Source organism: Trichoderma camerunense (assembly GCF_050948025.1).
Source record: "Trichoderma camerunense strain CBS 138272 chromosome Unknown V8C40scaffold_12, whole genome shotgun sequence".
Taxonomy (NCBI): Eukaryota; Fungi; Ascomycota; class Sordariomycetes; order Hypocreales; family Hypocreaceae; genus Trichoderma; species Trichoderma camerunense.
Genome location: NW_028145358.1, coordinates 820,648 through 846,304, shown reverse-complemented (window position 1 = coordinate 846,304; position 25,657 = coordinate 820,648). Strand labels below are relative to the sequence as shown.

General features: G+C 47.7%; 9 protein-coding genes across 9 annotated transcripts; 5 read left to right on the top strand and 4 right to left on the bottom strand.

Moving 5' to 3' along the window:
* Positions 1 to 1,823: 1,823 nt before the first annotated feature.
* On the bottom strand, positions 1,824 to 3,489 carry V8C40DRAFT_249419 (uncharacterized protein). Its single transcript, XM_083216751.1, has 4 exons — positions 2,934 to 3,489; positions 2,675 to 2,881; positions 2,450 to 2,602; positions 1,824 to 2,397 (listed from the first exon to the last, which is right to left on the bottom strand). Exons 1-4 carry the CDS (start codon positions 3,309 to 3,311, stop codon positions 2,161 to 2,163), a joined length of 975 nt encoding a protein of 324 aa, XP_083071705.1. The 5' UTR covers positions 3,312 to 3,489; the 3' UTR covers positions 1,824 to 2,160.
* A 185-nt stretch (positions 3,490 to 3,674) lies between these two features.
* V8C40DRAFT_249416 (tRNA(Thr) (cytosine(32)-N(3))-methyltransferase) lies at positions 3,675 to 5,544 on the top strand. The gene is made up of 2 exons (XM_083216750.1): positions 3,675 to 4,165; positions 4,360 to 5,544. The coding sequence occupies exons 1-2, from the start codon at positions 3,835 to 3,837 to the stop codon at positions 5,106 to 5,108; spliced, it is 1,080 nt and encodes a 359-aa protein (XP_083071704.1). The 5' UTR covers positions 3,675 to 3,834; the 3' UTR covers positions 5,109 to 5,544.
* On the bottom strand, positions 5,147 to 6,712 carry V8C40DRAFT_46059 (protein-tyrosine phosphatase-like protein). The gene is made up of 6 exons (XM_083223006.1): positions 6,298 to 6,712; positions 6,194 to 6,234; positions 6,028 to 6,103; positions 5,813 to 5,956; positions 5,528 to 5,736; positions 5,147 to 5,468 (listed from the first exon to the last, which is right to left on the bottom strand). Exons 1-6 carry the CDS (start codon positions 6,375 to 6,377, stop codon positions 5,185 to 5,187), a joined length of 834 nt encoding a protein of 277 aa, XP_083071703.1. The 5' UTR covers positions 6,378 to 6,712; the 3' UTR covers positions 5,147 to 5,184.
* Positions 6,713 to 8,077: 1,365 nt separating this feature from the next.
* V8C40DRAFT_249411 (uncharacterized protein) lies at positions 8,078 to 11,808 on the top strand. The gene is made up of 3 exons (XM_083216749.1): positions 8,078 to 8,821; positions 9,170 to 10,720; positions 10,785 to 11,808. Exons 1-3 carry the CDS (start codon positions 8,728 to 8,730, stop codon positions 11,480 to 11,482), a joined length of 2,343 nt encoding a protein of 780 aa, XP_083071702.1. The 5' UTR covers positions 8,078 to 8,727; the 3' UTR covers positions 11,483 to 11,808.
* Positions 11,769 to 13,194, bottom strand: V8C40DRAFT_46131 (Frag1/DRAM/Sfk1 family-domain-containing protein). Its single transcript, XM_083223007.1, has 3 exons — positions 12,948 to 13,194; positions 12,441 to 12,888; positions 11,769 to 12,372 (listed from the first exon to the last, which is right to left on the bottom strand). The coding sequence occupies exons 1-3, from the start codon at positions 12,975 to 12,977 to the stop codon at positions 12,029 to 12,031; spliced, it is 822 nt and encodes a 273-aa protein (XP_083071701.1). The 5' UTR covers positions 12,978 to 13,194; the 3' UTR covers positions 11,769 to 12,028.
* Positions 13,195 to 14,301: 1,107 nt separating this feature from the next.
* On the bottom strand, positions 14,302 to 16,354 carry V8C40DRAFT_249408 (F-box protein). The gene is made up of 2 exons (XM_083216748.1): positions 15,898 to 16,354; positions 14,302 to 15,836 (listed from the first exon to the last, which is right to left on the bottom strand). Exons 1-2 carry the CDS (start codon positions 16,022 to 16,024, stop codon positions 14,347 to 14,349), a joined length of 1,617 nt encoding a protein of 538 aa, XP_083071700.1. The 5' UTR covers positions 16,025 to 16,354; the 3' UTR covers positions 14,302 to 14,346.
* Positions 16,355 to 18,241: 1,887 nt separating this feature from the next.
* On the top strand, positions 18,242 to 19,104 carry V8C40DRAFT_249406 (uncharacterized protein). The gene is made up of 3 exons (XM_083216747.1): positions 18,242 to 18,431; positions 18,495 to 18,942; positions 18,998 to 19,104. The coding sequence occupies exons 1-2, from the start codon at positions 18,364 to 18,366 to the stop codon at positions 18,847 to 18,849; spliced, it is 423 nt and encodes a 140-aa protein (XP_083071699.1). The 5' UTR covers positions 18,242 to 18,363; the 3' UTR covers positions 18,850 to 18,942; positions 18,998 to 19,104.
* A 172-nt stretch (positions 19,105 to 19,276) lies between these two features.
* On the top strand, positions 19,277 to 20,902 carry V8C40DRAFT_249405 (DUF2855 family protein). Its single transcript, XM_083216746.1, has one exon. It carries the CDS (start codon positions 19,446 to 19,448, stop codon positions 20,700 to 20,702), a length of 1,257 nt encoding a protein of 418 aa, XP_083071698.1. The 5' UTR covers positions 19,277 to 19,445; the 3' UTR covers positions 20,703 to 20,902.
* A 765-nt stretch (positions 20,903 to 21,667) lies between these two features.
* V8C40DRAFT_275764 (uncharacterized protein) lies at positions 21,668 to 25,620 on the top strand (the record flags this gene model as incomplete). Its single annotated transcript, XM_083220761.1, has 5 exons — positions 21,668 to 21,814; positions 21,848 to 22,206; positions 22,240 to 22,855; positions 23,980 to 24,767; positions 24,834 to 25,620. The coding sequence occupies 5 exons, from the start codon at positions 21,668 to 21,670 to the stop codon at positions 25,618 to 25,620; spliced, it is 2,697 nt and encodes an 898-aa protein (XP_083071697.1).
* Between the last annotated feature and the right edge of the window lie 37 nt (positions 25,621 to 25,657).

The window sequence follows — 25,657 nt, the reverse complement described above, 5'->3', positions numbered from 1 at the left end:
TTTATTCTTTTGCAGCGTGTGATGTGATATGTGAGGATACGTCGTGTAACTGGTCTGCTGTGCGCCTATGAGCTGGCTGACTGACTCTTGCCTGCGTGCGTATGACTTGTTTCTTTTCTACTTCTTCTCGTCGTACAGGGACGAGCTTGACATTGACAGACTTGTTCAGCCACGCAGCTTGTCAGGTTACCCGCGACAGCCGATGACTTGTGCATTCACCAGGTTGACCGCCCCGCTGACGATACTCTCTCTCATCATGCTTTGGTGATGACAGCAACAGGAACAGTCTCACCGACAGGTGAATGCAGACCTTCTGGATATTCTCAGTTCTCAGCTGCCTTTTCTTTCTTGTTGGTTGCAGATACTTACCTGCAGGTGCCGGTAATGCTTCTCCATAACTACAGCAAGTGATAACAGACAGAGAGCCGACGGTGCGGTCAGCTAGCTCCGAGGCCAATTTTATCGAGCTGATTGGCCCTCTGCTGCATTGGACTTGTATATGGTACGAGGACGTTTCCATATCGACGTACATGGGCGACCAACCACCGTATTGGAGCATATTACCTATCGATAAAATCCTTTCGCCTGAGTCGCTTGGAGGCCGATGCTGATCCCTGAGCAATGTAACATGATACGTGTTCCTGGCGGTGGTGAATCGTGTCTACGATACGATATATGACAATAGAACGGCCCAGGCGCGCATTCTCTCGTTCTACAGTATATACACTGAGAAGTTGCGAGATATTAGCAAGAAATCTCCAAGCTCAGCTGACGAAAACTACCTATTCTAGGCCTCTCCATAACATTCATTATCGCTATGTGTATTACCCGTCATGAAACTCACGAATTATACATAAGCGGCTATTCATTATAATCCATTTCACCGGATCATTAGCAACGAGATGGCATCTTCCAAGCGACAGCATCAACATCAGCATCAGCCTCAGCTCATACCCACAGTTGGTAGCCTACTTGTATGTCGTTGCCCCATTCATTTTGGTTCCGCGCAACCCTTGTTCTCTCCAGATGTGGGTTTCTGCCATGGCCTCAATCCGGAGTCACAGGGATTCGAAATTCTTCATTGCGGAGCCCAAAATAACCTGCATTGGCGCCCAACCAGCTCCATTGACTCATGCCTTGGACAGCGCTGCACAGGTGCATGAACCTGACAGGCAGCAAGAGGCAGCCTAGAAAATCATGGATAGACATCGTGGCAAAGAGAAGGTGCCGAAAAACCCTTCAGTGCCCCCCAGCTTCGAGTTGAGGGTCCGCTCACAGCCTCACTCATTGTTCTCTGATTTGAACCTTACCATTACCCACTTACACGTAAGTTGGGTACCTGACATTCATAACCACCGCAAACCATCTGCAACCCAGTGGGCATGGAGCTTCTTTAGCCTCCGGTGCTGCATCGGTGAGGCTACATATATTCCCTTGACATGTGCGCTGTCCGCTTTTCTCCTTATTTCTTTTTGCCGATATGCACCATACATGTACAGTACATGCATGCTTCCGTATGAGGTTTCCCAGCTCCCGAAATCAGATGAGGCGGCAGTGTCGCGGCCGAGCCCGAGCCACTCGCAGGCCGACACGGGATTGCTTGGTCTGCGTAATGTGTGATGCACAATGCTGTGCGACAAGCAGTACAAGGTCGCGTAGGTCAGATATCTTGATCTATATCGTCCCACCCGGATAGTACGGAGTACATATAGACAGAGTATATGTACGGTACATGTATGTATTCACATGATTCAATGCTGTGTGCTTGTGTCTTGGCACTGCTATTTAGTACGACCATGGTCGTTATTCACCAAGTCTCTACACACCCAGTCGAGGCAGTCGTCTTGCATATTATTATGTATTTATTTCATATTTGCCACAGATCATCCATCATATCCATTATTGCAGCAGTTCTGAATGGCTCCACGACAGCAGCTCCGTGTGTCGGGTATCCTCATCCCACCTTTCCGGCTACAAGGCGTCCATCAACCTGTTTTTTTAAGCGGATCACGTATTTAGCCTCTGGCGGTGATATTGGTATCTGAAGACAGATAGAACACGCCCGCCGGTCTCCAATTGTACCACTTATAAAGCCCGAACAACCGATGCGCAAACGGTCGCCAACTTAAAGAGCGTGATTCACTTCCTCACTGAATGTCTTCATCGCACAACCCTTTGTGAAGATTCTGAAAGATAAGTACGGGCGGCAGCCACTTCTCCGGCATCATATCCCTGCCAAAGGGGGTCCTTTGCATCGTACTTCCGCACGATATCGCCCAGTTTCTTGGTTGCAGCCTGATTGAGCTTTTCAATTGTCGATGTTTCCGGCAGGGTGAACTCATCAGACTCTGCTGATTTCTTCTCCTTTGAGTTGGCATCGAGGAGCTTATCGGTGACCTGTTGCAAGCGTTAGTAGCCTAACTTTGGAGACGGCTTTTTGACCTCTTACCCGTTTCAGTCCGTAGTAACCTCGCAAGTAATCATCGGAGAGTTCAATGCTTCGGCAAAAGCGTTTTAAGCTCTGCGCCAGGTAGTTCTGGGGGTTACCCTCATTCCCAGACTCTGCAGCCATCAAAAGGACTTCGCCCAAGCGGGCATGGAGCTACAACAAGAAAAGAGGTATCAGTAATGGCTCCTTTAGATAGTATACTTCTTTCCAAAAGGTGAAGCTTACATTCCATGCATTCGGCGCTATGATCAGTGCCTCCTCCTGGGCATAGATGGCTTGCGCGTATAGGCCTTGAGATAGATACAAATCTGCCAGCTCCATCCAGGCCTCTGCATCGGTGGATGAGAAATCCAGAAACTGTACCAGAGCTTCAATTGACTCGGAGGTTTTACCCATCGCACGTAGTAGCGCAATCCTTCTTTTTGAGATTGGCTGTTTACGGTTAGTCTTGACATCTATTGTGTTGAAGCTTTGCAATGCTCACCACATTGGTGTTGTCCTTGGCCAAGATTTCCTCGTACTCCTTCAACACCTTTTCAAGCTCGCTATCGTCTGTTGCCTCGGCCTCCTTCACTAAGCCCTGAAGTGCTGTAACGCGCTCATCGCTAGCCCCGAACCGGACCACCAATCTTTCGAGACATTGGTGTGCCGTTGTGTTATCACCGGTTCTTAGGCAGGCCAGTAGAAGATTCTCGTATATTGTCCACGTGTTGGAGCTCTCGGGCGGAGAGAATAATGAAAAGAATGGCGATGCAGAGTATGATGCAGGGTTCTTGCGTAGAAATTCAGGAGCTTGTTGCGCTACCTGTAGAGCTTCGGCGTGGGAGAGAGTGGCATGAGGTCGAAGTAGTAGCGACGGCATTGTGAAGGTATTAGGAGCGATGTGGTGACGAGATATGAGAATAATTGACGATTGAGGTTTTGATGCTCTTTAAACAATCTGCGTAGAAGAGCCAATACCGGCAGCGACGGTTGGTGATGGAGCTTCTTGCGTCTCTCAAGAGCTGAACGGTTACCAAGCTCGCAAGTTATTAACAGATGTTCGCCATGATGCTATCGCACTGCTATTAAGGTATGCTCCACTTTTATTACACTCCCCACCTGCTCTCAGACAAGCTCAACCGGAGAACGGGAATTTCCGACGCCGACGAGATCAGCCAATCATCTAACACTTGCTGAACCCCACCTTGCCCACCTTGCAACTTATTTTAGCACTCAGCAAATGTTTTTTTTTTTCCTTCTTTTTTTCTCTTCTCTCCAGTCCATTCTCTTTTTTCTTTTCTCAAGAAACGACGCTTTGTAGGGGTGAATTTCGCTGCTGGCAGCGAGAAGGGCAATCGCGAGTCTCCTTTTGAAGAACTCTATGCGTTGTCGGATCCGCGGCGATGATCGACCCCGAAGCGGGCAGTGCAGCTGCCACTGCCACTGCCTCTGGGCTGGAGGATATGGCCACCCTCAAGGCGGCGGCTGAGGCCGTTGAGGCCGTTGAAGCTGCTGAGGCTCAGACCGATAAACCATCCCACCGGTCGCATGATCCGGCCAAGAACCTGAAGCGAAGCGATCCCTTCCAATTCGGTAGCCGCTATCTGGAGGCCGGGGACGACGTCTTCGAATTCAATGCTTGGGACCACGTTGAGACTGACGATGCGTACAAACTGTATGCTGAGGGCCAGTTGGAGAAGCAGCGTCAGTCTCCAGTCTCTGATTTTGACAAGAGTAAGTCATTGCTCCTCTTTTTCTTCTCCTCAGTTCGGTATCATGATGATACACAATCCTAATGCATAGTTCATCTGAATATTCTGATGAAAACTTACCTTCACTTCTTTCGCTCCCATCTGATATACCAAATCTATTATTTATTCTTGTCTACTTCATCTTTTACATAACATGTCGCTAACATGTGTGTTCAGCCAGATTCAATTCCAACCCGGCCATGTGGTGGAACAAGTTCTACAAAAACAATACCGCGAATTTCTTCAAGGACCGCAAGTGGCTACAACAAGAGTTTCCCATCTTGGCTGAAGTGACCAAGGAGGATGCTGGACCGCAACTCATACTTGAGATTGGCGCAGGTGCGGGTAACACCGCTTTCCCAGTCCTGGCCAATAATAAGAACCCACTCCTGAAGATCCATGCCTGCGACTTTTCTAAGCAAGCCGTAGAAGTTATGCGCAAAAGCGAATCTTATGATCCCAAGCACATCCAAGCTGATGTCTGGGACGTTGCTGGAGAGACCCTCCCACCCGACCTCGAAGAGGGTACTGTAGACCTGGCCATTATGATTTTCGTATTTTCCGCATTGTCTCCCCGCGAATGGGCACAGGCAGTACGGAATGTTTATAGAGTTTTAAAGCCGGGAGGTTTGGTCTGCTTCCGAGATTATGGAAGAGGAGATCTTGCTCAAGTCCGCTTTCGAAAGGGGCGTTACCTGGAAGAAAACTTTTACATCCGCGGAGACGGTACACGCGTGTACTTTTTTGACCAAGATGAACTTGCAGGCATCTGGTCTGGACCGGACGCTGAGGAAAACTCCGAAGAGCCCGGCGTCCCACGATTTACGATTGAGAAACTCGGCGTTGACCGGAGACTGCTCGTTAATAGAGCTGAGAAAATTAAGATGTACCGCTGCTGGCTGCAGGGGCGCTTTAGAAAGAAATAGACCGTTTGATTTTGCGCAACGATGATTGCTTGCCTGCTTGCTCTCCCGCATTGCGCTACATGTCGTCGCTTTCTGTTTAGTAGAGCAGCGTCTCCCGGATCCTAGTCCGCTGCTGCTGGTCAAAGCCAATGGAATCCAGATAATTGTCCAAGCTTCCATAGTTGTCATTGATGTGGCTTTCAATGGACGAGATCATGTCCTTTGCAGTGCTGGCCCACTCATCCGTCAAGCCTATCTCATGAATCTCCACCAGCATCTGAGGTCGGCTGGGCATGAGCTCAAAGTCAGTGAGAAAGTAGTCGTGCTCGATAGCCGCTCTGGGAATCCCCAGTATCATCAATACCAAAGCGCATATAAGCCCTGCAACGTGTTTGTTAAATATTCGGCCTTGTGAGAGGAATGAATAGACCTCATCTTACCTGTGCGATCTTTTCCCTGGGTACAATGAATGATGCATGGCAAGGTCTGGGGAGAAGTGTACAACGAGAGGGCTTGGTGTATCTCCGAGCCACAGTGATCAAGCGTGTCTAGGCCGAGACGGACGAGGCCACGGGGTAACATGACTTGAGTGCTGAGAACCCTGACTGCGTCTATGCGGTATCCCGCGATGAAGAAGAAAATGACCTTGCTTCAGCAGTGGATTAGGTACAAGTCTGGGTTTAAGAATACAATTTTAAGATCCCAGCAGGGCCCATCGGACTTACAAAAAGTCCCACCATGATAGAAGGCTTAATAAATGTCTCTCGAAGGATCTGCCATTGATCTTGATGCCGTGGTATTGCACGCCTGGGATCTCGCTGGCTTCGCCAGAGCGCCGGTGTTTTCTGATTTGTTTGAGGATTTCGGTTCTATTTGGAGTTTTAGCAGTTGAGCACAATAAGAGAATATACTTTTCATTCTTGTCATTAGGGAAACCCACTTTGTTCGTAAATCAACAATTGTTTTTATCTCAAGTTCATTCCTGAGTAGGTCCTTGTCTGCAGCCGTGGCGTCGTCTGATGAAAGATGGAGGGGCGAGTAAGTGGCTGGAGGATATTTGTATTTTCATGGGATAGGGGACGTTGTCTTGTTTGTCTGACTCGTACCTAGTCTTCCAGATCGGTAGAAAATATTCTCTCGGACGCGTCTGCCATACTGTCAGTCAATTGATAAGAGAGGCTCCATAGGTGAGACGAAAGGTTTGACTGACCTCTCTCCGAGAAACTGGTTGACAGTTTTGCCAACGTCTCTGAAATTGGGAACCTTCTGGAGCTGGTGATCTTCTTCCATGGTCGAGTTATTAAGGCGTGGGCTTCTTGGTAATTCAATTTGATATCGGTATGAAGGTTTGTTGTGCTACCATCGTATTCAAGAGAGACAAAGGAGAGGATTTTCTGTTTGTTGGCCGCGGTGTCAGCGACGCTAACATGTTGGAGAGCCTACCCTGTAAAGCTGGCATGTTGCACGGGAGCGGCGAGTAGGTCCCCAAATAAGCTACCTGCTTCTTGGTATTTGGTGGATTATTGGTGCTGTATGTAGTGTATCCAATTTAATTGTTTATTTGTATTGACAAAAACGCAATTGGCGTCGTGATGCCGGTGGGTATTCGCCGCAAAGTGCATCGCTGACATACGTGAGCCGGCAAACCACCAATTCCGGTATATCCAGTTGAAAGAATAAGCCTAAATGAATTCCACCAACGGCACGTCAAAAGTTCCAGACCAGTTCCATATCAAGAGTCTGTTCTCCTTTACGAAGAAAGAAAGCTTCGTGTCATCACCTCAAACTGAAGTGCCTCTTAAGGCTATTCGTCGACTAGCTAAAATACGAGCTATTAACTCCTTGAAGAGATCCATGGATACCCGTTACGGAAATCAAGGCTTGGAGAGGCTGAAAAAGCGCTGCGCCATCAAATGCAGCGCAATTGATTATGACTGACACTTCAAATTGCTTGTAATACATGGGTTCAAGGTTACGTCATTGTTACCCAGCCCCGCTGGCATTCAGGTCGGAGACAAAGATGCAATGGGCTGTTAATCTGGTGATTGACGACTGTTTCGAAGGGCGAAGGCTGAGGCAATATGCCCAGACAAGAAATGCTAAGCATACTTGCTTGCCAGGGAATTCGAAACTCATGATACTTTGCCACGGCGAGAACAAAGATGGAGGGTTGGCATTGACATCCGTGTTAAGGTTGAGCAAGCCCTCCACCGCATGCACAAGATAGCCTCTTCTCCTGGTCAAGATTCGTCAGACGCTCGCTTGATAAGATCCATCACATCATTGGTAGCATCCTGAGAGCTCATTACACGTGCAAGATTTAGTATCCTTCACCTTGTCCGCCAGCTAAGGTACCTACCCGTCCCAGCTTGTTCCACAACGGGGGCGATCGACATGAGCCGCTGGCAGGGGGGGAGGAGAGGACAGAGCCTGATTTAGACAAGTTGACAGTACATGCTTTTTGACACAGCTGTCGACAGGAAAATTAGCTGCTGTCTCAACCTGAAGCTGCGGACTAGCCGGCCGCCAAAGAAATAGAAAATACCTTGGTCGCCTGAAAAGAGCTGCAATAGCGTCATGCACCAACACCTAGCTCGGGCATCATGACGTCACAACTTGGGGGAGGCGTTTCTTGATGGCTTTTGGGCGTGTCTGCGTTACGAGAAGCTTATGTGAAGCATGCATGTCAAAGGGCGACGAAAAAAAGTTGCCTTTGAACTGAAGCAAAAGAGGTAGGTTGGGAGAAGTGATGAAGCTGCAAAGAAATGGTTACCTAAGGCAGTCGAGTACGAGGAACAAGGTACATGTAGGTTTCTTTCTGCTGCAGATCAGCGGGAAAGAGCCAATTGAGTATGGAGCGCGCAAAGCAGAGTTGACTGTACTTGGTTAGCAGCTCTCCATCTGTCTTTACCGACGTGTATTCGGTACTTCTATGATGTAGGATGTAGGCAGTGACAGCAGGAACCACATCAGATTCGCTTTAGTGCCTGCCACTTGCCGGCCGTTCCAACTTTGTCTTCCAATTCCTTGTTATCTGGCGATTTACTATTAAGCCATGCCATTCCGCCCATTTTAACACTGACGCTTGGCATTGACATTGACACTGACGTTGACGTTTGGCATTTAACATTGGACATTCGACATTAGCATCGAAATACTCTTTCATTCGTTCATTCAACCATCATCACCATTCCTTTGCCATCCCTCCGATCCTCATCCTTGCGTCCAGTCTCCACAATCCTCCGTGTGCTGCAAGACCCTACCCAATACCTACATCCGCCAACCCGCCAATCCAATCTGCCTTGCGAAACGACACGAGAAAACGACCAAGCTTTGCCGGACTGCCTGATCCGAGACACCAGACCAGACGTCCATAAGGAACCAAACGGGCAAGCAGACAGGTGATGAGCATCGAGCCCCCAGAGCTGCTATAGCTGGCTTAGCTCCCCAAGACGATCAGCTAGACTCAGCAGCTTCTTCCACTGACAGCCGTCGTTGATATTGGCCATTACGTCGTATCGCGCCCGCGAGTGCAGCGTCACTTGACCAGCACTGCAACATCCTTTTTTTGGACTGGCGGCGCCTCACTAACCGCCTTTTCTCGTCGTCCTCGTATCTGATCTGGAGTCACCCCACCCGGATGATGCAAACAGCTGCAGAAGCTGGGGAAGCGCGGCCATCCGTGGCAAAGTCGCCTTCGCGGCACCATGAGCCGTCATCCCATAATAGTCCATGTATGTTAAACAGGGGAAGAGAAGGTGAAGAAGAAGAAGAGAACAAAAGAAGAAAAAAACAAAAAAACACTCCTCCGTTTCCCCTCGTTTTCCCGTCTTTCGTTTTGCTGCTGAAGCGATCCATTCTTTTTCTTTTTGTTTTAGCATCAAATATCTTCCTTTCCTCGTTGGCGAGTTTTGTCTTTGACTTCTGCCTGATTTCTTTTTACTCATCGTAAGACTGCTCTCGTGTTTGGCTGCTGTTCCGTAGCTAAGCGGCACCTTTGATTTACTGCTACTCTTTGCCATTTGCCGTCATTCTGTCATCGGATCTGTTCCCAGCTCCCCTTGCTTACTTTACCATCACAGTGTCGAACGCCGGCAGGCTCAAATACGCCGATCCTCGCAGTCTTCCAAGCTTCCCGTCTGCCGGTCTGAGCTCGGGTGGCGCAGCTGCCAGCGCGGCTGCATCTCTTGGTTGGTTTAGCCACAAGCCGGTAGAGACGTGGACGCCAGATAAAGTGTCGTCGGCGTCGGCCGCTGCAGTTCTTGCCAAAGACTACAAGATATCGCCGTTGTGGGAGCCCACCATGGATGGAACGGGTACCAAAGCAGCAGTGCTGGCTGTAGGTTCTGCCAGCACCGCATACAGACAGTCAAGCGTCAAGAAAACTCCACGCGATTCCTGGGGCAGTTCTGCTGCCACGCAGGCCTTCAATACTAACACAAACCGACCACCAGACCCAGAGCCGGTGACTCTGACAACGTCTCACGGGAGCTCCGCCGCGACTCAAGCTTTCCATGCGAACCGAGTCCAGTCTGCCAAACTGGCCAAATCACCACCACCCGCCTCTCCAAGGGAGAAGTCTCTGGTGGCTGCCAAGGGAGCCATGTCGCCCTCAAAGCAAGGTACGCCGCGCTCCAGGCTACGGTCATTTTCTAGCCCGCAGGAGTCGCCTTATGCGGACGCAACAAGGGCGTCCGTGAGTGCTTTGAATGGGGCGTCCATAGCCCACCGAGCTGCCATGAACAGGCCACCAGTGGTGGAGGATACTGGCGCAATTCCAGTCACCACCATGACCCGCAACATGTTTACCTCACATCCGCCCGTCCAGCCCGAAATAGATGAACAGACGAATAATGAAAGGATTCACCAGTCGGCAGTCGAAATGGCAAAGAAGATGTACCGTCAGCAGCAAATTCGACAGGAAGGTTCTCAAGATAGTCAAGATGCAGCTGAGACATCAACGAATCGCTACGTCGATTTACAAGATGCTGCATACAGGCAAGCCCAAGAACGTCTTGCCAAGCTTCAAGATGAGCATGAGAAGAATCGACGATATCACGAGTACTATGGTGCAGACAAGCCTCTACGCCGCCGTTTTACTATTGTGAACAAGCTGCGTCGTCGGTCTGCTAGTGACAGTGACATGGAGGACCGCGCTCGATCCGACATGATACGCCAACAAATGACCATGTTCTCATCGAGACTTGACCAAGTGGATGAAGAAAAACGAGAGAGAGACAGAGAGGCCCTCTTGACCGCTGCACGACGGAACGTCAAAGCAAGCCTCCAGGGAATGGACGAAAAAGTCTACTTTGAGACCGGAAAGGTCAATCCGACAATCTTGGGCGACTGGCAGACTAGAGCTCAGCAAGCTGCCCAGCTTCGACACGACACAAGGACAGAAGGTGACGATAGAGTGGACATTGGAGGTGGAGTATTTATGGGCGCCGACGAGATCGATGCCATCGCCGCCAGGAGAGTACGACCCGTGCTGGACGACATCCACGAAAAGGCGGAAGCAGAACGGGAGCGCCAAGCCTCGGCTCGAATGGAAGCAGAAGCAAACAAAGCTGAGGCTGAGAGAGAAAAGGCTCGGGAGCGTGAGCTTAAGGACCTTCAAAAGAAGGCTAGAGGTATATGTCAACTCACCCCACTCTCTTACATGTCACAAGGCTAATTCTGATCGTGTTTCAACAGACGAAGATAAGGTGCAAGAGAAAAATAGAAAGCAGCAGGAAAAGCAGGAGGAAAAGCAAAAGAAAGAGGAGGAGAAAGTCGCCAAAGCAGAACAAAAGAAGCTGGCTAAAGAGGAGAAGCGCAAGTCCAAAGTCGAGGCGACTTCCGGCACTCACGACCAAGACATTCGCCGCGAAGAGAATGAAGAACAAGAAGTAGAGACGCAGAGCAGGCGGGGATCCGGCGTTCCAGAGGTTACGACACCTCCTCCGCAGAGCACCGCTGCCGATACCGCTGACAGCTCACACAAGAAGTCACCTGAAGGAGCAACCTCACCAACGGCACGAGTCAAAGGTTGGATCAAGAATCGATTTTCGCGAGGCAAGTCTGTGAGCGAGCCTGGTGAAAAGAAGAAGAGTTTCGTCGGCGGCGCTGCGCTGAGGGATTCGGGCCCGGGTGGAAGCACCGGCAGCTTGGGGAACCGCTCTTCTAGCATGCGTGATGTCACGCTTGCTGGGAGGGGCGGCGAAGAGATTCCCGAGAGCAATCCTCAGCCTCCCAACAGAGACTCGCGCGGTGTGAGCCCAGTCAGCTCTGGCAGCGGAAGGAGTAGTGAGTTTGAGAGTTTCGAAACGCCAAGGGCTATCATGGATCAACCGCCGCGTCAAGGAAATAGCCCAATGCGTGACTCTCGGTTCAAAGAAATGATGGATCACTGAGATGCTTATGCTCTCTTCCAAAGTTGAATGCTGCGACATAGCGGGGGCTGTTAATGTGCTGGAGGTATACATGCCGGCGCTGATTTTTTTTTTCTGGGCTTCAACCGCCGCGTCGCTTCCACGTCTTATACCACTACTCGTCATTTATTCTTTTAATTTAATCGTAATTGTTGCGTGCGCAACGGGCTATTGGTGGTGAGGCGTCATGTCTTGGGGCGTTTTAGAGGATCCAATCTATGCTTGCCGTAGAGTCATGCAGTGTTCATTTTCTTATGAGTAAAAATAAGAATATTTCTTGCATTAATAAAAATAATCATGTTTAAAACCTATGCATTATTCGTTCTGATAATTTATATCCAACCCGTGAACCTGAATATTCACGCAAAGCCTTGTAACGCCTTGTTGAATGCCCCTCTGATTCTTTTCGTTCCCATGTCCTCTTACATACTCTTACATTCATTAGAAGATAAAAGGAAAAAAAAAAAAAAACTTCGCTGCTTGATCATACACCAATAAACACCAGAAACCGCTGTTCTCGCACATCATTCATTGAAAGGTATATCGGTTGTTGTTTCGACCGTAGTCGTTGCGATACGAGCCCATATGGCCACTGTTGCCGTCTTGGCTCTCTGCTGATTCCATCTCGTGCTCAAGAGCCTTGCTAAATCGTGAGGCGGGAGCTTTCGTGTGGACGGCGGGTAAGAGATCGATGACAAAAGAGAGGATGTAGAATGTAAAGATGAAGGCGATGATCCATTCGAAGACGGCAGCGACGTTTTGATTGTCGCTCCAGTTGGTAGAGACGAAGATGATGGCCAGGATGAACTCGACGATGACGAAGGTGAGTTTCACCCAGAAGGAGATACGGAGGATGCGGTGCTGACGGTTGTCTGCGTGAGAGGAATTAGAGATTGTTCTAAAGAGCATTTGAGCTTCTTTTTTGCATGGTTGTACTTACATAGGCCTAGCTGTTGGTATTCCCAGCAGATGAAGATGGCGGAAATGATGTATCCGGCAATGAAGAGGAAGAGGAAGATGTCGTGTAATTTGTGATGGTGGTGCGTGTCGAAAATGGACAAGAGGATCAAGCCACACATGCCAACAATGGCAAAAATAATGCTGATTATGGAGAGAACTTTCTCCTTCATAGTCGTGTTGGGAACCAGTCGCCCATTGTGACGAAGCAGGCGCTCAGCAGCAAACGACAGGTTGAGGAAGACGGTTGTGACGGCCGATCCCGCGATGAAGAGCGGCTTGAGCTTGCTGGCGCCAATGTCGGAAATGAAGGCTATATTGTCGTCGGAGTCCATGTACGAGTAGTGTTCGCTATTGGTATCGACGACCCAGTAGAGGAGGAGGCCTAGGAGCATACCAAGCCAGACGAGGGCGGAGAAGACTGGAAGGATCTAAAGATGTTGGTTAGGAATGGTAATTATTGCGAGGGCTTTATGTTGGTGGAGTTTACCCAGTAGGATACGAAGCCTTTGGCAGCCATGGCGGATGGCGGGATTGGTGGCTGGCTGGCTCTTCGTTCTCAACTTTATAAAGTGTGTAGGTTGGAGCTACTAAATGATATGGCAGTGGTGAGGATGAGTATTAATGGAGTGTCGACTACTGGGTGCACGAGATTCGAATGGGTATCGTCAAAGCAATGGGATCATGAAATGAGGAGAAGAAGAAAAGAAGCATAAAAAGCTCCGGAATCCATGGGCCATGATGTATAAAAGTACTGGGCAGGGCAGGGAAAGATCGGAAGAGCGAGCTAGAAGTACACGGAAAGCGGACCACTGCTTCTGCCCGTCACTCTTCTACGCATATCCTGATCGCCGCAAGCATTTTTTCTACGGGGGAGTACATACGTAAGTCATCGAACGCCCTGTTCCCATAATTCTTTGCTAGAGCGTGCAAATCATGTTATCATTCATTCGTTCATCTTACTAAACAACAGCGAAAGAAAGCAAGTTGGCACACGCGACCCTGTGGCCGTGGATTTGGCATCGATGACGTCGTATGACGGAGACGATGGGTCGAGGGTCTCGCTAATGCATCCCAGGAGAGGCTAGTGGCGGCTTGGTTGGGCGCTTGGCGATATTGGGTAGGCGGGGTTCCCGATCCGGACTCCGGAGCTCGATTTGATTGGGTGAGATGCTTACTTTTCCTTTGTCTTTTTTCTTTTTCCTTTTCTTTTTTTCTTTTTTCTTTTATTTAAACAATTGGGCGGAAGCGGAGATAAGCGACGGAAAGAAAAATAAGGGTCGAAGACGCGAAGTCCAGAAGACCGGAATTAGTCATGTATGACTTTGGCTTTCTGGTGGCTTGGATTCAAGTCAGATGGCGCAGCTGCCAAGCAGAATTTGACGTGTTCGCTGTGGCTCAGTGAAAGGAAAGTGAAAAGATGAATTTGTTGTTAATTTGCTTTTTATTTCTCTTTGTACGGCTCTGACGAGGAATGGTAAACCAGCACTCGGACCTATCAAAAGCTCTGTGCGTCATTGCCAAGCGTGGAGTAAATTAAACAAGCAGTGTTTAATCCTTTTGATGATATGGAAATACCAAGCTTTCTCCTTCAGAAGGGAATTTTCCCATCTATTCCCTCTATCGCACTGAAACATATTAACCAATAGTCGACGCTCCCAGCTATTAGTTCATAAGCTTTGTTGTGTAGGTCGGTCGGTCTCTAAACAACCACACTACGCAACGGTAGCTAAGATGGCAGTTGAGCTCCTCTAAACTACTCGTATTGCCTAGATGTGGATTTCTGCATTTTGATGACTCGATATAGAGTACCTAGGGTTATTAATGTTAAGAGAAATTAATAAGGAGACAAATTTTTTTGATAATACTCCAGGTCTATGCAACAGTCTCTAATCATATGGCCTCTCATATGCTGAATCATATGCATCTCTAATTATGCCCACTCCACGGGCGACCTTACCAGTCGCAGAATCGAAGGGATTTGTACCATCATAATATAAGAACTTTTCAACGGCTTCACGAAGCCAAATCGCGCGCCCTTGAGTATGCTCACCCGGGATAGGTACAGCATAGTCGACTGCTGGTGGCGTAAGCCACTCATGCCAACGCAGCGAGTCGCGCATCTCATTGAGCAACTCAAAATTAGAGGCAGGATATAAAGACAAAAACCCCAACTCAAGAGACTGCAGCCCAGTAAGCTGTGATAGCGCCCATATTAGATCAGCGCACACCACTGGGAAATTCCACAACCGAAAGTACCGCAGCCCAGTCCAACGATCAAGAGGGAGAAACGATCCCAGAGCCGGTGGCAGAGTCTCTGCTCTGTAATAATCTGCACCCCAGTTTGTCTCCATGCTGAAATACTCAAGGTGTGAAGCTTCTGCTAGGGCGTTGCGTAATAGGCCGCTGCGAAAAGCTAGCCAAAAGCGTTCTTGTCCGTCCACATTAAGGGATAATTGCAACTTCTTGAAGTTAGGCTGCTGAAGAATAGATAGAAAATTCAGGTATTCCTGGCACCGCTGCTGAAAGAGGCCGCAGTTAACGCCGGTATGAAGATAATGGGCGTCGATGAAAAGTTCAGAGACACGGTGGTGCTGCCGCTCTTGAGCCAAAATTTCGGTGACTAGACAGTAGCCACGCCATTTCGTCTTTGAATCCTCCCATGGCTTGTCAAATTGAGTAGCTTCACCGGCCCGTCGAGTTGGCCAGCCGCGAGGAATTGGATAGTTAAACCCGTAGGGAAAGGCTCGGATCATTGGAGTCTCATAGAGAGGGGTGAATAACCACCCATGAGCAGCGGGTGTAACAGTGACTCTCTGCAGCGCAGGGAACCGTCGTAGACCATATCGAAGAGCCTCAGCATCAGCTCCACTAGCAAATACTTCATCCTGTTGACTCAGAAGATCTTGGTAATATGCCCATGACTCTGAGAAGGATAATTCGGCACGTGCCTGCAGTGCTCGTCTCACATTCTCAGGACGGCCTGGTCTATTAGTGAGTTGGCGATTTTTCAACTCGGATATGTGGTCGTCCCGCTCAGTGTAAAACCAATTCTTATCTATTGATAGCTCTAGAAATGGATAGCTTAAGGAAGACCACTCATTTGATTCGGCCCATTGGTCGTCAAATGAGCGATAAAAGAGTGCATCGTCGTAAATGATCTCGGTAATGCCCTGGCGATAGAAGTCATGATCGGCAATAGAGCGGAAGACTTGAACATTCAGCAGATTGGCGGAGAGAAAGACTCGATTGATGCGCAGGGCGATGGTGCCAAAGCGTCTACAGGTCAAACGCAGGCTTTTGATGGAGCGATTGTCTAGACGGCTCACAATATTCTCTATTAGTTCGGGAGGTAGCGCGGGAAACAATGCAGGAGAATCTGTAGCTCGCCATCAGCGCCTCTTTCATCTTCGTCGAGTGGAGAGAGTGTGCAAATGCACCTGACGATATGAAGGCGGTGTAATCGACGGGAACTAGCATCGTCAGCCGGGGTGGCGATTGGAAACATTTGGCGTATCTTGTCGGCTCTTCTGGCCATGGCGGCCGGTGAGAATAGGCCATCATCATGATACTGTTGCTTGGGGTATTTGGGAGCTGGAGCTGGAGCTTCTCTTGATGAGCCAGACCCCATGGCTATGTGGACGACTTGACAACAAATAGTTGAGCTGAGTTCAGTTACGTGCTAACACACAAGTGGCGGGATTGATGGAGGAATAAGATCGCTGCCAGGTCGAGCCTAGATACCTGCAGTATTATATAAGTGCATACATGCAGTTAACAGCTCCATTGCCATTTGATGCCGATGACACACGCCCATCGAAGTATATGTGCGGCCAGATCAGAGTAAATTGAATGGCAAGATCCAAATAGCGATCAACGCTCAACACGGCATTTTACGTGATAGAGGCTCATGTATCCAAGTCGCCAAAAATGAACTCCTATCGGCTACTTAGTGCCACGGGAAATCTGAAAGAGGGACCGCTTGTTCAGATCCTCATGTGGGGAGCTAGGCAGCCCAGCTCGTGTAAACCGCTTATAATATTTAGGAATGATGCAACCTACATGTAATCAAAGGGAAAGAGTTACAAGTTTATATATCTGCAAGCTGCACCTTTATTTTTATATCGCTGCAACCTGACCAGAAACTGGATTGTACTCTGAAGTTATTTCAAGGCAGCTCAATTGTATCATAAGATACATACAAAGGCCAAACTGTAGAAGAATATCTCTCGGCGCCAAATGAATTCATCAAGTTATTAGAGCTATACCAGCCATGAAAGTTTCTAACAGACTGGGCATGGCATTCAGCAAATACATCAATACAAACGAAGTATGGGATATTTTTTGTGCAACGTATGGGGCCATATAAGACCATATGAGCATATGACGGATTAAAAACCACGATGTTTGAAGCCCATCTACCTTGAAGAAGAGGACATGGAGTTGACATATATACAAATGATGTATATTGCCATCTTTTTTCCTATATTCTCAATCTCATGGTTATATGAAATGTACTGGAATAATGTATCGATCGGGTGGCCTAAAACATGCGCATCCTGGGAAGCTTCCCGAGTATAAATATAGATCGAAAGACTAAATGATTGTGCCTTTACAAAGGCCGGTTTACAAAGATCTAACTCCGATATAGCACAATTATAAATTCGAGTCTATAGAAAGCCTTATTTATTAATCCTTGAGTATAAATTCCCGCCGTGGATAGAGTGGATGCGAAAAAGTCATGAACGCCCGCATATGATATGAAGCATAAGCGCGCAGCCGCCAAAGAGGAGAATTGCTTGCGGACTAGTTGCCGACATATCCATATTGAAGCTACAAGTATGCATACACCTACACTTAGTATAAAACATAAAGGCAGCCGCCAGAGGAACAGAATTGCGGACTAGCTGCCAAGAATTCCTCATCCTGGCTACAGGTATGCATGTAGACAGCATCAAGAATACGGTGTACTAGAAGCAATTTTCAGAATTTTCGTAGCTTGCAAATCTAACAAGTGCTTTCCAAACGGTCAACCGAGCTATCGTGAATGTCTAGTTTGGATGCATGGATGTGGAATTCCTTTCTTTCCGCTTCTTTCCGCCCACTATTTATCGTCAGCAAGAGCTGTAGTAGTGATACGATTACATGCAATTGGTGGATTTGCTTGCCAACCTAATGCTTCGTGTTTCTTACCACATCCGGAATAACATCTGCATTTGCGCGAAACCCACCACAGCTTGACAATGATCCTTACACATTTATTTCACATGCTTTCAATACTCATACGTGCGATTTGCTCAAGTCGAGCTTCCTCTTTCGTCGTCTCTTCTATCCAGTTTCTTGGGACCCAGAGTTACGTTATAGATGTGAAACTCTGGAGCTGGACTCTGTAGACGCATTCAACTTTGGCTCCTCTATCACCTGTCGCTGTTGCTCTTATTTATCCTATCCCCAATCTCTTTCTAGCTTTCCAAACGTGAGATTTTCGCGCAAATGCTATATCAATATGTATCCGTACTCATGCGTAATTGGTGGATTTGCCTGTACAACTATTTTATTTTTCCGCCTTATGGACCCATCAGCTGTATATAGGCTTACTCTCTTTTACAAAGCTCAATTGTTGTGGCGCATAGAAGTCAAATAGCTTACACCTGGAAATACTTACTACAGGCGCCCGCACACCGCTAACTGGTGGGGTTGGGCGACGCATGATTCCATCTGTATACCAACCTATCATGAGCCTCATCTAGAAGGACTCTAAATATAGGTAGACGTAGTATATACTATACAAATTCTAGATATATAAAGACAATCCAAGCACCATTTCCTGATTATTATTTTGCAGAGTAAGACTAAACACTCCAATAAGTAGCACTTCTATCTTATTACTCTTTACAGCCTTCGCCATGTTCCAACCTACCGCTGTTCTGCTCGCGGCTGTTGCCCTTTTCACTTCCAGCGCTTTAGCTGGCGAGTATGTTTTACCCAATCTCAAATCTTCAAGTATTATGCGGGCAGTATTGCTAATTCTTTGTAGGGGAGTGCATCTTGCCAACTGTGGCCCCAATGTCGGCTCGCCTGAAACCAGTGTCATCGTCTACTACCCAGATGACTCTCAGTCCAACACCGAGCCACTTTCACAGAATATTGCCTTTGCCACCAACCCTGAGCGCGTGGTGACCTGGGAGGGAAACTCTTATACTGCCAGCTTCGCAACTGGAGAAACCTTTACAACTCACATCAATGGTGGAAGCTTCAGCTTTGGCCAGTATGCGGGAAGTGGAAACAACCAGCAGAGGTCGTTTGCTTGCTTCAGAGACGACAACAGGCAGCTTTGGCGAGCATCAGATGCTTACGCTTGCTTCAGCATCTACTACTGCCTCGACGCATAATTGATGTAAATAATGATACTTAGATAACACAATAGACACAAGTCTAAACAAATATCACAGAGGGTGTTGTCAAGACCGCAGCAGGAAATAAAGGTTAGGCATGAAAACAATAAATTATTCCTTAATCAGAACTATTAACGTTTGCTAGGGTGTGCCTTATTACAACGATACAGTTCGAGAGAGCGTCGGGTGAAACCGCATAAAACTCCAAGGGCTTCACAGAGCGAAAGTATAGAACCAAGGAGCTAGATGCATAAGACTAGGACGATGTAAGACCATTGATCTTACATAGAGGCGTGCCTTTGTTGGAATAAACTAAAATCTAGACATGTGCGACAAGTTAGCCAACTACGAATCCCTGTCATATTTGTTGCTACCGTTGAACTCATGCTTACTTCAAGCTACCCTCTGATCCTACAGAGGATCCGCTACGACCCGATATGTAGTGAATACCGAGGAACGGAGTTAATGCGCTCATCCGTGAACAAAGCTTTGCTCTGCTTGGACTTTTGTTGGATTCAACTTCTCTCCCACTACTCCGTGCTCATTCGTGCCTCTTCACAGCAGACCAAAATCGACTCACTTTGCTATTCAATATGGCTTCACCAGCTCCCCAGGTTCAAATCTTGGACAAATCGGACTATACAAAGCAATATTTGGTCACTCTCCACAATGCGGACCCTCTGCCCGATCTAGCGGCCCGTGAGATCCGTATCCGTAGCAGGATTATCTCCAATACGACGAACAATTTTACATATGCAAAACTTGGACATCTCCGCGGCTGGTGGAATGTTTGGGCTGCAATTCCATCACTGCCTGCGCCATACGATGATGACTCCAAGTACGGTCGCGTCTCTGCATGGGGCTACGGCGAAGTGATTGAGAGCAAAAATGATGGAGTGCCCGTTGGCACCAAGCTGTATGGTTACCTTCCTATCGGAAGTTATCCCGAGACACTCCAGGTAACCGTTGAAGATGAGACTGGCCACGTCTTGGAGACGAGCGAGCGAAGGGCTAGTCAAATGCAGATATACAACAGATATATACCATATCCCCCAGAGCTGGATTTAGAGGCAGACAAATCATCCCGAGGTTTAGACTCTGCCCTTCGTGTCTTCTTTGAGACGAGCTACATGCTAAACCGGTATGCATTTGCTTGGGACTCGGCCAAACTCTCCCACCCGCTTGGTGTCCCGCTACCTTGGAGTTCAAGCGATGCTGATCTCGCAAACGCTGTGGTGGTGCTTCTTGGGGCATCTGGAAAGACGGCACTCTCGTTTGCATATCTACTGCGCCAATCGAGGCCCGCTGAACACCAGCCTCGCAAGGTCGTGGCGGTTGGATCAACCAAATCACTCAGCTTTACCAAGGCAACTGGTCTATATGACGACTTGCTACTGTACACAGATGTTTCGAGTACGGATGACAGCATTGCGACCCGGATAGGCATCGATGCCAACACCAAGGTGCTGCTCGCCAATTTTGGTGGGAGGGGCACAGTTGATGAGGATCTGCATGCCATTCTTACGCGTGCCGCAAAAAGTGTTATTACTCTTATCGTTGGTGGCGATCCCCAGGGAGAAGGCTCCAAGCTAAACGCCCTGACAGAAGTGCCCGGCAGCGGTGTCGTTGTGTGCAATGCTTCTGGCTTGCGAGATGCTGGCATGAAGAGTGATGGAAAAGTAGGGTATTTTGATGGTCTCTCACAAGAATGGACGCGACTCAAAGAGAATGGAGGCATCGATGGGTTAACGCTGCAATGGGGTAAAGGAATGGAGGATTATAGCAAGGGTTGGGACTCGCTCTGCAACGGAAGCATCGACCCGACGCTTGGCCTAGTATATGAAGTGTAATACCTGTATATGGCTATTTAAAGTTAAGTATTTGATCACTCGTTTTGCTTGAGTTGATCACAAACCTCACTGTTACTTCTCAGCCATTCCTGCTCTTCTTGTTTCTACATTATGAGAATTGAAGCCTCCGTACGTGCAGGTTTGTCCTTCCAACTCAAGCGGCAGCTTTATCACTAAGTCGGAATATACGTATATTTCCGTGAATGGGTAGAAATTGACAAATGAAGTGAATGATACATGTGTTGAACATTGTGACACCAGACAACTTCTTCCCGGCTTTGTACAGACGGTGACGTTAACTCTACGGATTCGCTTGTTTCTCTTCACCGTAAAAAAGAATATCTTCGCTGCTAAAGATTGAAGTTCACCTATATTAAGAAATTAGCTGCATCAGAGTCAATTCAACTATATTCACTGCCTCAACCACCGCATTGAGACAGTCACGGTGCACGGTGGGTAGAAGGGACGCGGATAGCAGCCTTGGATACATGTATCTAGGGAAGGGAAGTGGCGATACAGAAGACTCAAGTTGTAGTACATAAGGTGTGAATTGCCGCAAGATACCGGAGCCACGTCATTCACTTGCTGCCATGATCTCGAGGCACAAATATCTACATTTATAAAGGGATATGAATGGGCGGAGTTAACGGCGGGTTACATGTACATACACCTTATCTCGCGTTTGCTACACGCATAATTAGTATTGGTGAATTCACTGTGTCTGGAACAGCTTGTTCTGAAAGTACGTGCTATAGTCACCAAACAGATTTGGTATACTTGACATCTGCCTACATGCACGTGTATATCCCATGATCCCACTCTGCCAAAATTATAAATACTCCTCATGCGATCCATGTCTCCTCGAGCTATTGAACCTTTACATACAAGTCATCCTTACCCATCAATTTCCACGTCAGCAAAGCCATCATCATACTTTACCTCATCTTCTACCTTCCACAGAGATCATGTCAGCTTCTACAGGCTCTGAGAGCAGTAATGGCTCACACGTCGTGACCAGGCCAAATCCAGGTGTTGTTGGCGTCAACAAAGACGAGCCTGTTACATCTTCCGCCCAGCTACTGCGCCGTGCGTCTAAGGCTTGGACGGTTGAGGTCTTGGACGTAAGATTTGCGTAAACAAACAAGAAGATTGGACCAGAATCGCGCCAAGTACTCTACCAGTCTTTTGAGGACATGGATAAGAACAACGTGTCTTTGATACCCTACAGAAATGGATTCGTTGATGGAATTATTCGTGCTTTCCAGCAAGACCTCCATCTCACGCTGCGCCCTGACGATGTATGGCTTGCTATCATGGTTCAATTCGGCTTCTACGTAAATGGTCATGCTGAAGAAATGAGGCGATTCTTCGTTACCCATAAAGGGAAAAAGCAGCTCGTTGTAGATATGGGGCCGGTGAGCCCTCAGTGCGTCGACCTCAACACGCTTGCACGAGCATTTGCCGATCTGATAGAAAGGAATGTAATCGACCCCAACTTCAAGTCGTGGATGTTGCCAAACTTTTGAACTACAAACAGTGAGGATGTTATCACCGCTGCAGTCGTTATGATGGCGACTGTGAAGGAATATTCTGAATATATTGCAAGAGGCGGGTGTGGATTTCCAAGTGTTACACTCCTTGGAGAGAGAGCAGATTGGGTCAAACTTGTCGAGAAAGTCGCAAAAATCGCTACCTATGGCGAGGAACTTTCAGTCTGGGGTAGCCTTCTTACCAAAGTGGCGGAGAAAATGGTCGAAACATTTGACAAGCCGGACTCACAGACAACCAAAGATTTCTGGATGAGGGCGGTCCATCACGACGGAAAAGATGGATCCGGTACAGTAAAGTCCCTTTCCGGATGGATCACCGCCTTTTGCTATTGGGGTGCCGAGGGTAAAAAGACCTACCAGCTTCGCGATGTTGAAGGTCCGGCAGCGGATAAGAAGCGATTCACCATTGACGATACTGCTTTTCCCATAATACGTGCTGCAGATGTTCCAACCGCGCTGGCCGAAGTTCCGATAATGTTTTTAGACTATAGAAGTTTCACATGCTACGAGACCACTGCGATAGCTGGGTTTGTGGGAGCAAAATCGTCTACGACAGAGGATGGAAACCAGCATGATACCTTTCAACCTCAATCAGGCTATTGGGTATTGGTTGACAAAGCTGGGCCGATTCCTGAAGATTTCCGTCTAAAAGATGGGTATGATATTCTCTATATCTAAGGAGCATCTAATGGGTAGATGGTTGGCGAGAAATGGTAACATTTTGTCACGATGGACTACAGGTAGCTACCTAGATGGTGATGCAGCAAATACATTGATGTGACTATATGCCTAGCTGCATGTATTAATTAATTTGCTTTTAAAGACGGAATTAATATCTTTTCCCTACGAAATGATAATAAATGTTCTCTAAGTGCCTTGCTACTAAATTGCATTAGCGTTCCTGTCAACAAATTTGGCAAGCGGCTTCTGTAGCCTGTCTCTGAGCCCAGAGTATTCGTAAGTGATGGAGGATAAGGATCAATTAAGGAGCTATTTAATTCATTTGATAAGTATAAATTTATCAGAGTGATTCAAAGTCTTCTTGTCCTTTAAGGGAAAAAGTCACTATCGCACGAAGTATACGAAGTATACTCGCCTTAATGACTTGAGATATCCGCATGTAACTTATAGTGGCGCCGCATATTCGACATATATGGGCTACGCGGCTAGGTGAGATTTAAGACCGATTCAAATTAGAATTTGTAGACTAAAACATATAACAGGGGGTTCTCTTGAGTGGTGCTTACGTGTATCTTACAGTATGGTAATAATCCGTAGACTCACTTTAGGGGCTACCAAGTCTATCTGCGACACTTTCAGCTTGACTTTCTCTTGTCTCTGTATTTCTCTAATGTTGCGAATGTTTTGAGTCCTGAGATTTCTAGATTTATAATCGCTTGGCAGATCAGATTCCGATCACTCGGACCAAGCTGTTGTCAAGTCAGCAATGGCTCAACAAATCAAGCAACAGACAAAAGTGATTATCATTGGCGCAGGTAGTTGCATCCATTTGAATCCAAAAAAGAAAAGAACATTGCTAACTTAGAGATAGGGTGGGCTGGCCTGGCTGCTGCAAAAACGTATAGGACTTCCATACCTACTCTGAGAAGAAACACGAGGAATCTATTCCACTCTTGCTAACGAAATATAGGTATCTACAGGCAAACCCTGCTATATCTCTAACGATTCTAGATTCAGAATCTACAGTAGGTGGTGTGTGGTCCAAGGCAAGATGCTATCCGGGCTTCATAGCGGATGGCCCCGTGGGACTATTCGACTTTAGCGAGCTGCCAATGCCCGGCGTGGTTGGGCTCAAGGATTGGGATGAACTGCCTGGCATAAAAGTTCATGAGTATCTGCACGAGTATGCTCGAAAATTCCATCTTCTGGAGCGATGCAAATTTGGATACCGAGTCACGAATGTTCGCCGAGGAGCACTAGAGAAGGGATGGATCGTCGACGCTCAAAACACCGGTGATGATGGAAAGCAAACTTCGCAGACTTTTGACTGCGATAAACTAATTGTTGCCACGGGGAACTTTTCGAATCCTAAGTTTCCCGACGTGGCGATGGCTGAGTTCAAAGGCCTGGCTATACACACCAAAAACATCGGGCAGCAGTACGAGGCCCTTCTTGGGGCAGACGTTGACAGTGTTGCAATCTACGGAGGCGGAAAGTCAGCTATTGATGCCGTCAATCTCTGCATCGAAGCTGGCAAGAAAGTGCACTGGATCATCAGCGACAAAGGCAGCGGGCCCAACATGATGTTCAGCACTCGACTGAAATGGGGCTATCACGTTGGCCAGTTTGTTGGAAGATGGAAGGATGTGTTTTCTGTCAGCATCTTCAGTATCGACACTTTCTTTGGAAGATTCTTCTACAGCGGCACGAATAAGCTTGGGACGTGGCTCATTGGTAAATTTTGGTCTTTTGCGACGAAGAAGACGAAAACGGGCGGACTCTATGCAGACATGACGGACGAAAACAGGCAAAAGTTGTTGCCTGAGAGCGATAGGTAAGTCCTTTGAGAGATTTGTTGATACCACGATACTGAACATAATGTTAACACAACATACCGCAGTGCTTTGTTTTCGGCGGCTGGTGGCGCAGCTTTGCACAGCTGTCCCAAGTTCATCTCAGAGTTGAGTAAGCCAGATGGCCTCCTCACGGTTCATCGAACGCGTATTACATCTGCTCAGGACCAAATTCTTCATCTCTCTAATGGCAAAACCATCAGCTGCCAGGCTCTGGTGTTTGGTACGGGATGGACAAGTGAGGATGCCCTATTCGATCCTGCACTCGGACTTTCTTTGGGTTTACCTAAGCCTGCGGTGCTTGAAGACGACATTTCAACACAATACTGGCAAAAGCTCCACATGAAAGCTGATGCTGATGTATTATCGCTTTTACCAATTCTTAAATATTCTCCTGGACGCAAGACAGCAGATGCCCTAACGCCATACCGTCTATATCGATATATGCTCCCTTCGCCATTAGCCGCAGCAGATGACCACTCCCTCATCTTTCTAGGATATTTGATCAGTATTCAAACTCACATTCTCAGCGAAGTCTCTGCTTTATGGGCAATCTGCTGGCTTGAGAACCTCGTTGACCTGGGCATCTCGAAGAACAAGGAAGACATAGACTATGAAATTGCAAAAGTCAATGCATTCAGCTTTCGGAAGAATCTATCCCAAGAACCAAGTGCTGGTAGCGGGATTCAGCATTTCATTGACTTATTAATGAAAGATATGGGACTAAAGCCGAAACGAAAGGGTGGTTTAGGAATCAAAGACACCTTTGTCCCGTACCGATCTCAGGATTATCTCGGTATTGTGGATGAGATTTTGCGAAGGTCAAAGGCATGAGTAAGAGTTTCTGTTCGGGTGTCTGAAATATCTTCTC

Excerpts from the sequence above, each read along its gene's own strand:
- V8C40DRAFT_249419 (XM_083216751.1), bottom strand. The coding sequence starts at position 3,311 with ATGCCGTCGCTACTACTTCGACCTCATGCCACTCTCTCCCACGCCGAA. Across the intron at positions 2,882-2,933 it reads CCAAGGACAACACCAATGTG|CCAATCTCAAAAAGAAGGAT; the intron begins GTGAGCATTGCA and ends AACCGTAAACAG. Across the intron at positions 2,603-2,674 it reads TAGCGCCGAATGCATGGAAT|CTCCATGCCCGCTTGGGCGA; the intron begins GTAAGCTTCACC and ends TTCTTGTTGTAG.
- V8C40DRAFT_249406 (XM_083216747.1), top strand. The coding sequence starts at position 18,364 with ATGTTCCAACCTACCGCTGTTCTGCTCGCGGCTGTTGCCCTTTTCACT. Across the intron at positions 18,432-18,494 it reads TCCAGCGCTTTAGCTGGCGA|GGGAGTGCATCTTGCCAACT; the intron begins GTATGTTTTACC and ends AATTCTTTGTAG.
- V8C40DRAFT_46131 (XM_083223007.1), bottom strand. The coding sequence starts at position 12,977 with ATGGCTGCCAAAGGCTTCGTATCCTACTGG. Across the intron at positions 12,889-12,947 it reads AAGGCTTCGTATCCTACTGG|ATCCTTCCAGTCTTCTCCGC; the intron begins GTAAACTCCACC and ends CAACATCTTTAG. Across the intron at positions 12,373-12,440 it reads ATACCAACAGCTAGGCCTAT|ACAACCGTCAGCACCGCATC; the intron begins GTAAGTACAACC and ends CCTCTCACGCAG.
- V8C40DRAFT_249405 (XM_083216746.1), top strand. The coding sequence starts at position 19,446 with ATGGCTTCACCAGCTCCCCAGGTTCAAATCTTGGACAAATCGGACTAT.
- V8C40DRAFT_46059 (XM_083223006.1), bottom strand. The coding sequence starts at position 6,377 with ATGGAAGAAGATCACCAGCTCCAGAAGGTTCCCAATTTCAGAGACGTT. Across the intron at positions 6,235-6,297 it reads AACCAGTTTCTCGGAGAGAG|ACGCGTCCGAGAGAATATTT; the intron begins GTCAGTCAAACC and ends ACAGTATGGCAG. Across the intron at positions 5,957-6,027 it reads ATTGTTGATTTACGAACAAA|AACCGAAATCCTCAAACAAA; the intron begins GTGGGTTTCCCT and ends AACTCCAAATAG.
- V8C40DRAFT_249408 (XM_083216748.1), bottom strand. The coding sequence starts at position 16,024 with ATGATGATGGCCTATTCTCACCGGCCGCCATGGCCAGAAGAGCCGACA. Across the intron at positions 15,837-15,897 it reads CACCGCCTTCATATCGTCAG|ATTCTCCTGCATTGTTTCCC; the intron begins GTGCATTTGCAC and ends GGCGAGCTACAG.
- V8C40DRAFT_249411 (XM_083216749.1), top strand. The coding sequence starts at position 8,728 with ATGATGCAAACAGCTGCAGAAGCTGGGGAAGCGCGGCCATCCGTGGCA. Across the intron at positions 8,822-9,169 it reads GTCATCCCATAATAGTCCAT|TGTCGAACGCCGGCAGGCTC; the intron begins GTATGTTAAACA and ends TTACCATCACAG. Across the intron at positions 10,721-10,784 it reads CCTTCAAAAGAAGGCTAGAG|ACGAAGATAAGGTGCAAGAG; the intron begins GTATATGTCAAC and ends GTGTTTCAACAG.
- V8C40DRAFT_249416 (XM_083216750.1), top strand. The coding sequence starts at position 3,835 with ATGATCGACCCCGAAGCGGGCAGTGCAGCTGCCACTGCCACTGCCTCT. Across the intron at positions 4,166-4,359 it reads AGTCTCTGATTTTGACAAGA|CCAGATTCAATTCCAACCCG; the intron begins GTAAGTCATTGC and ends ATGTGTGTTCAG.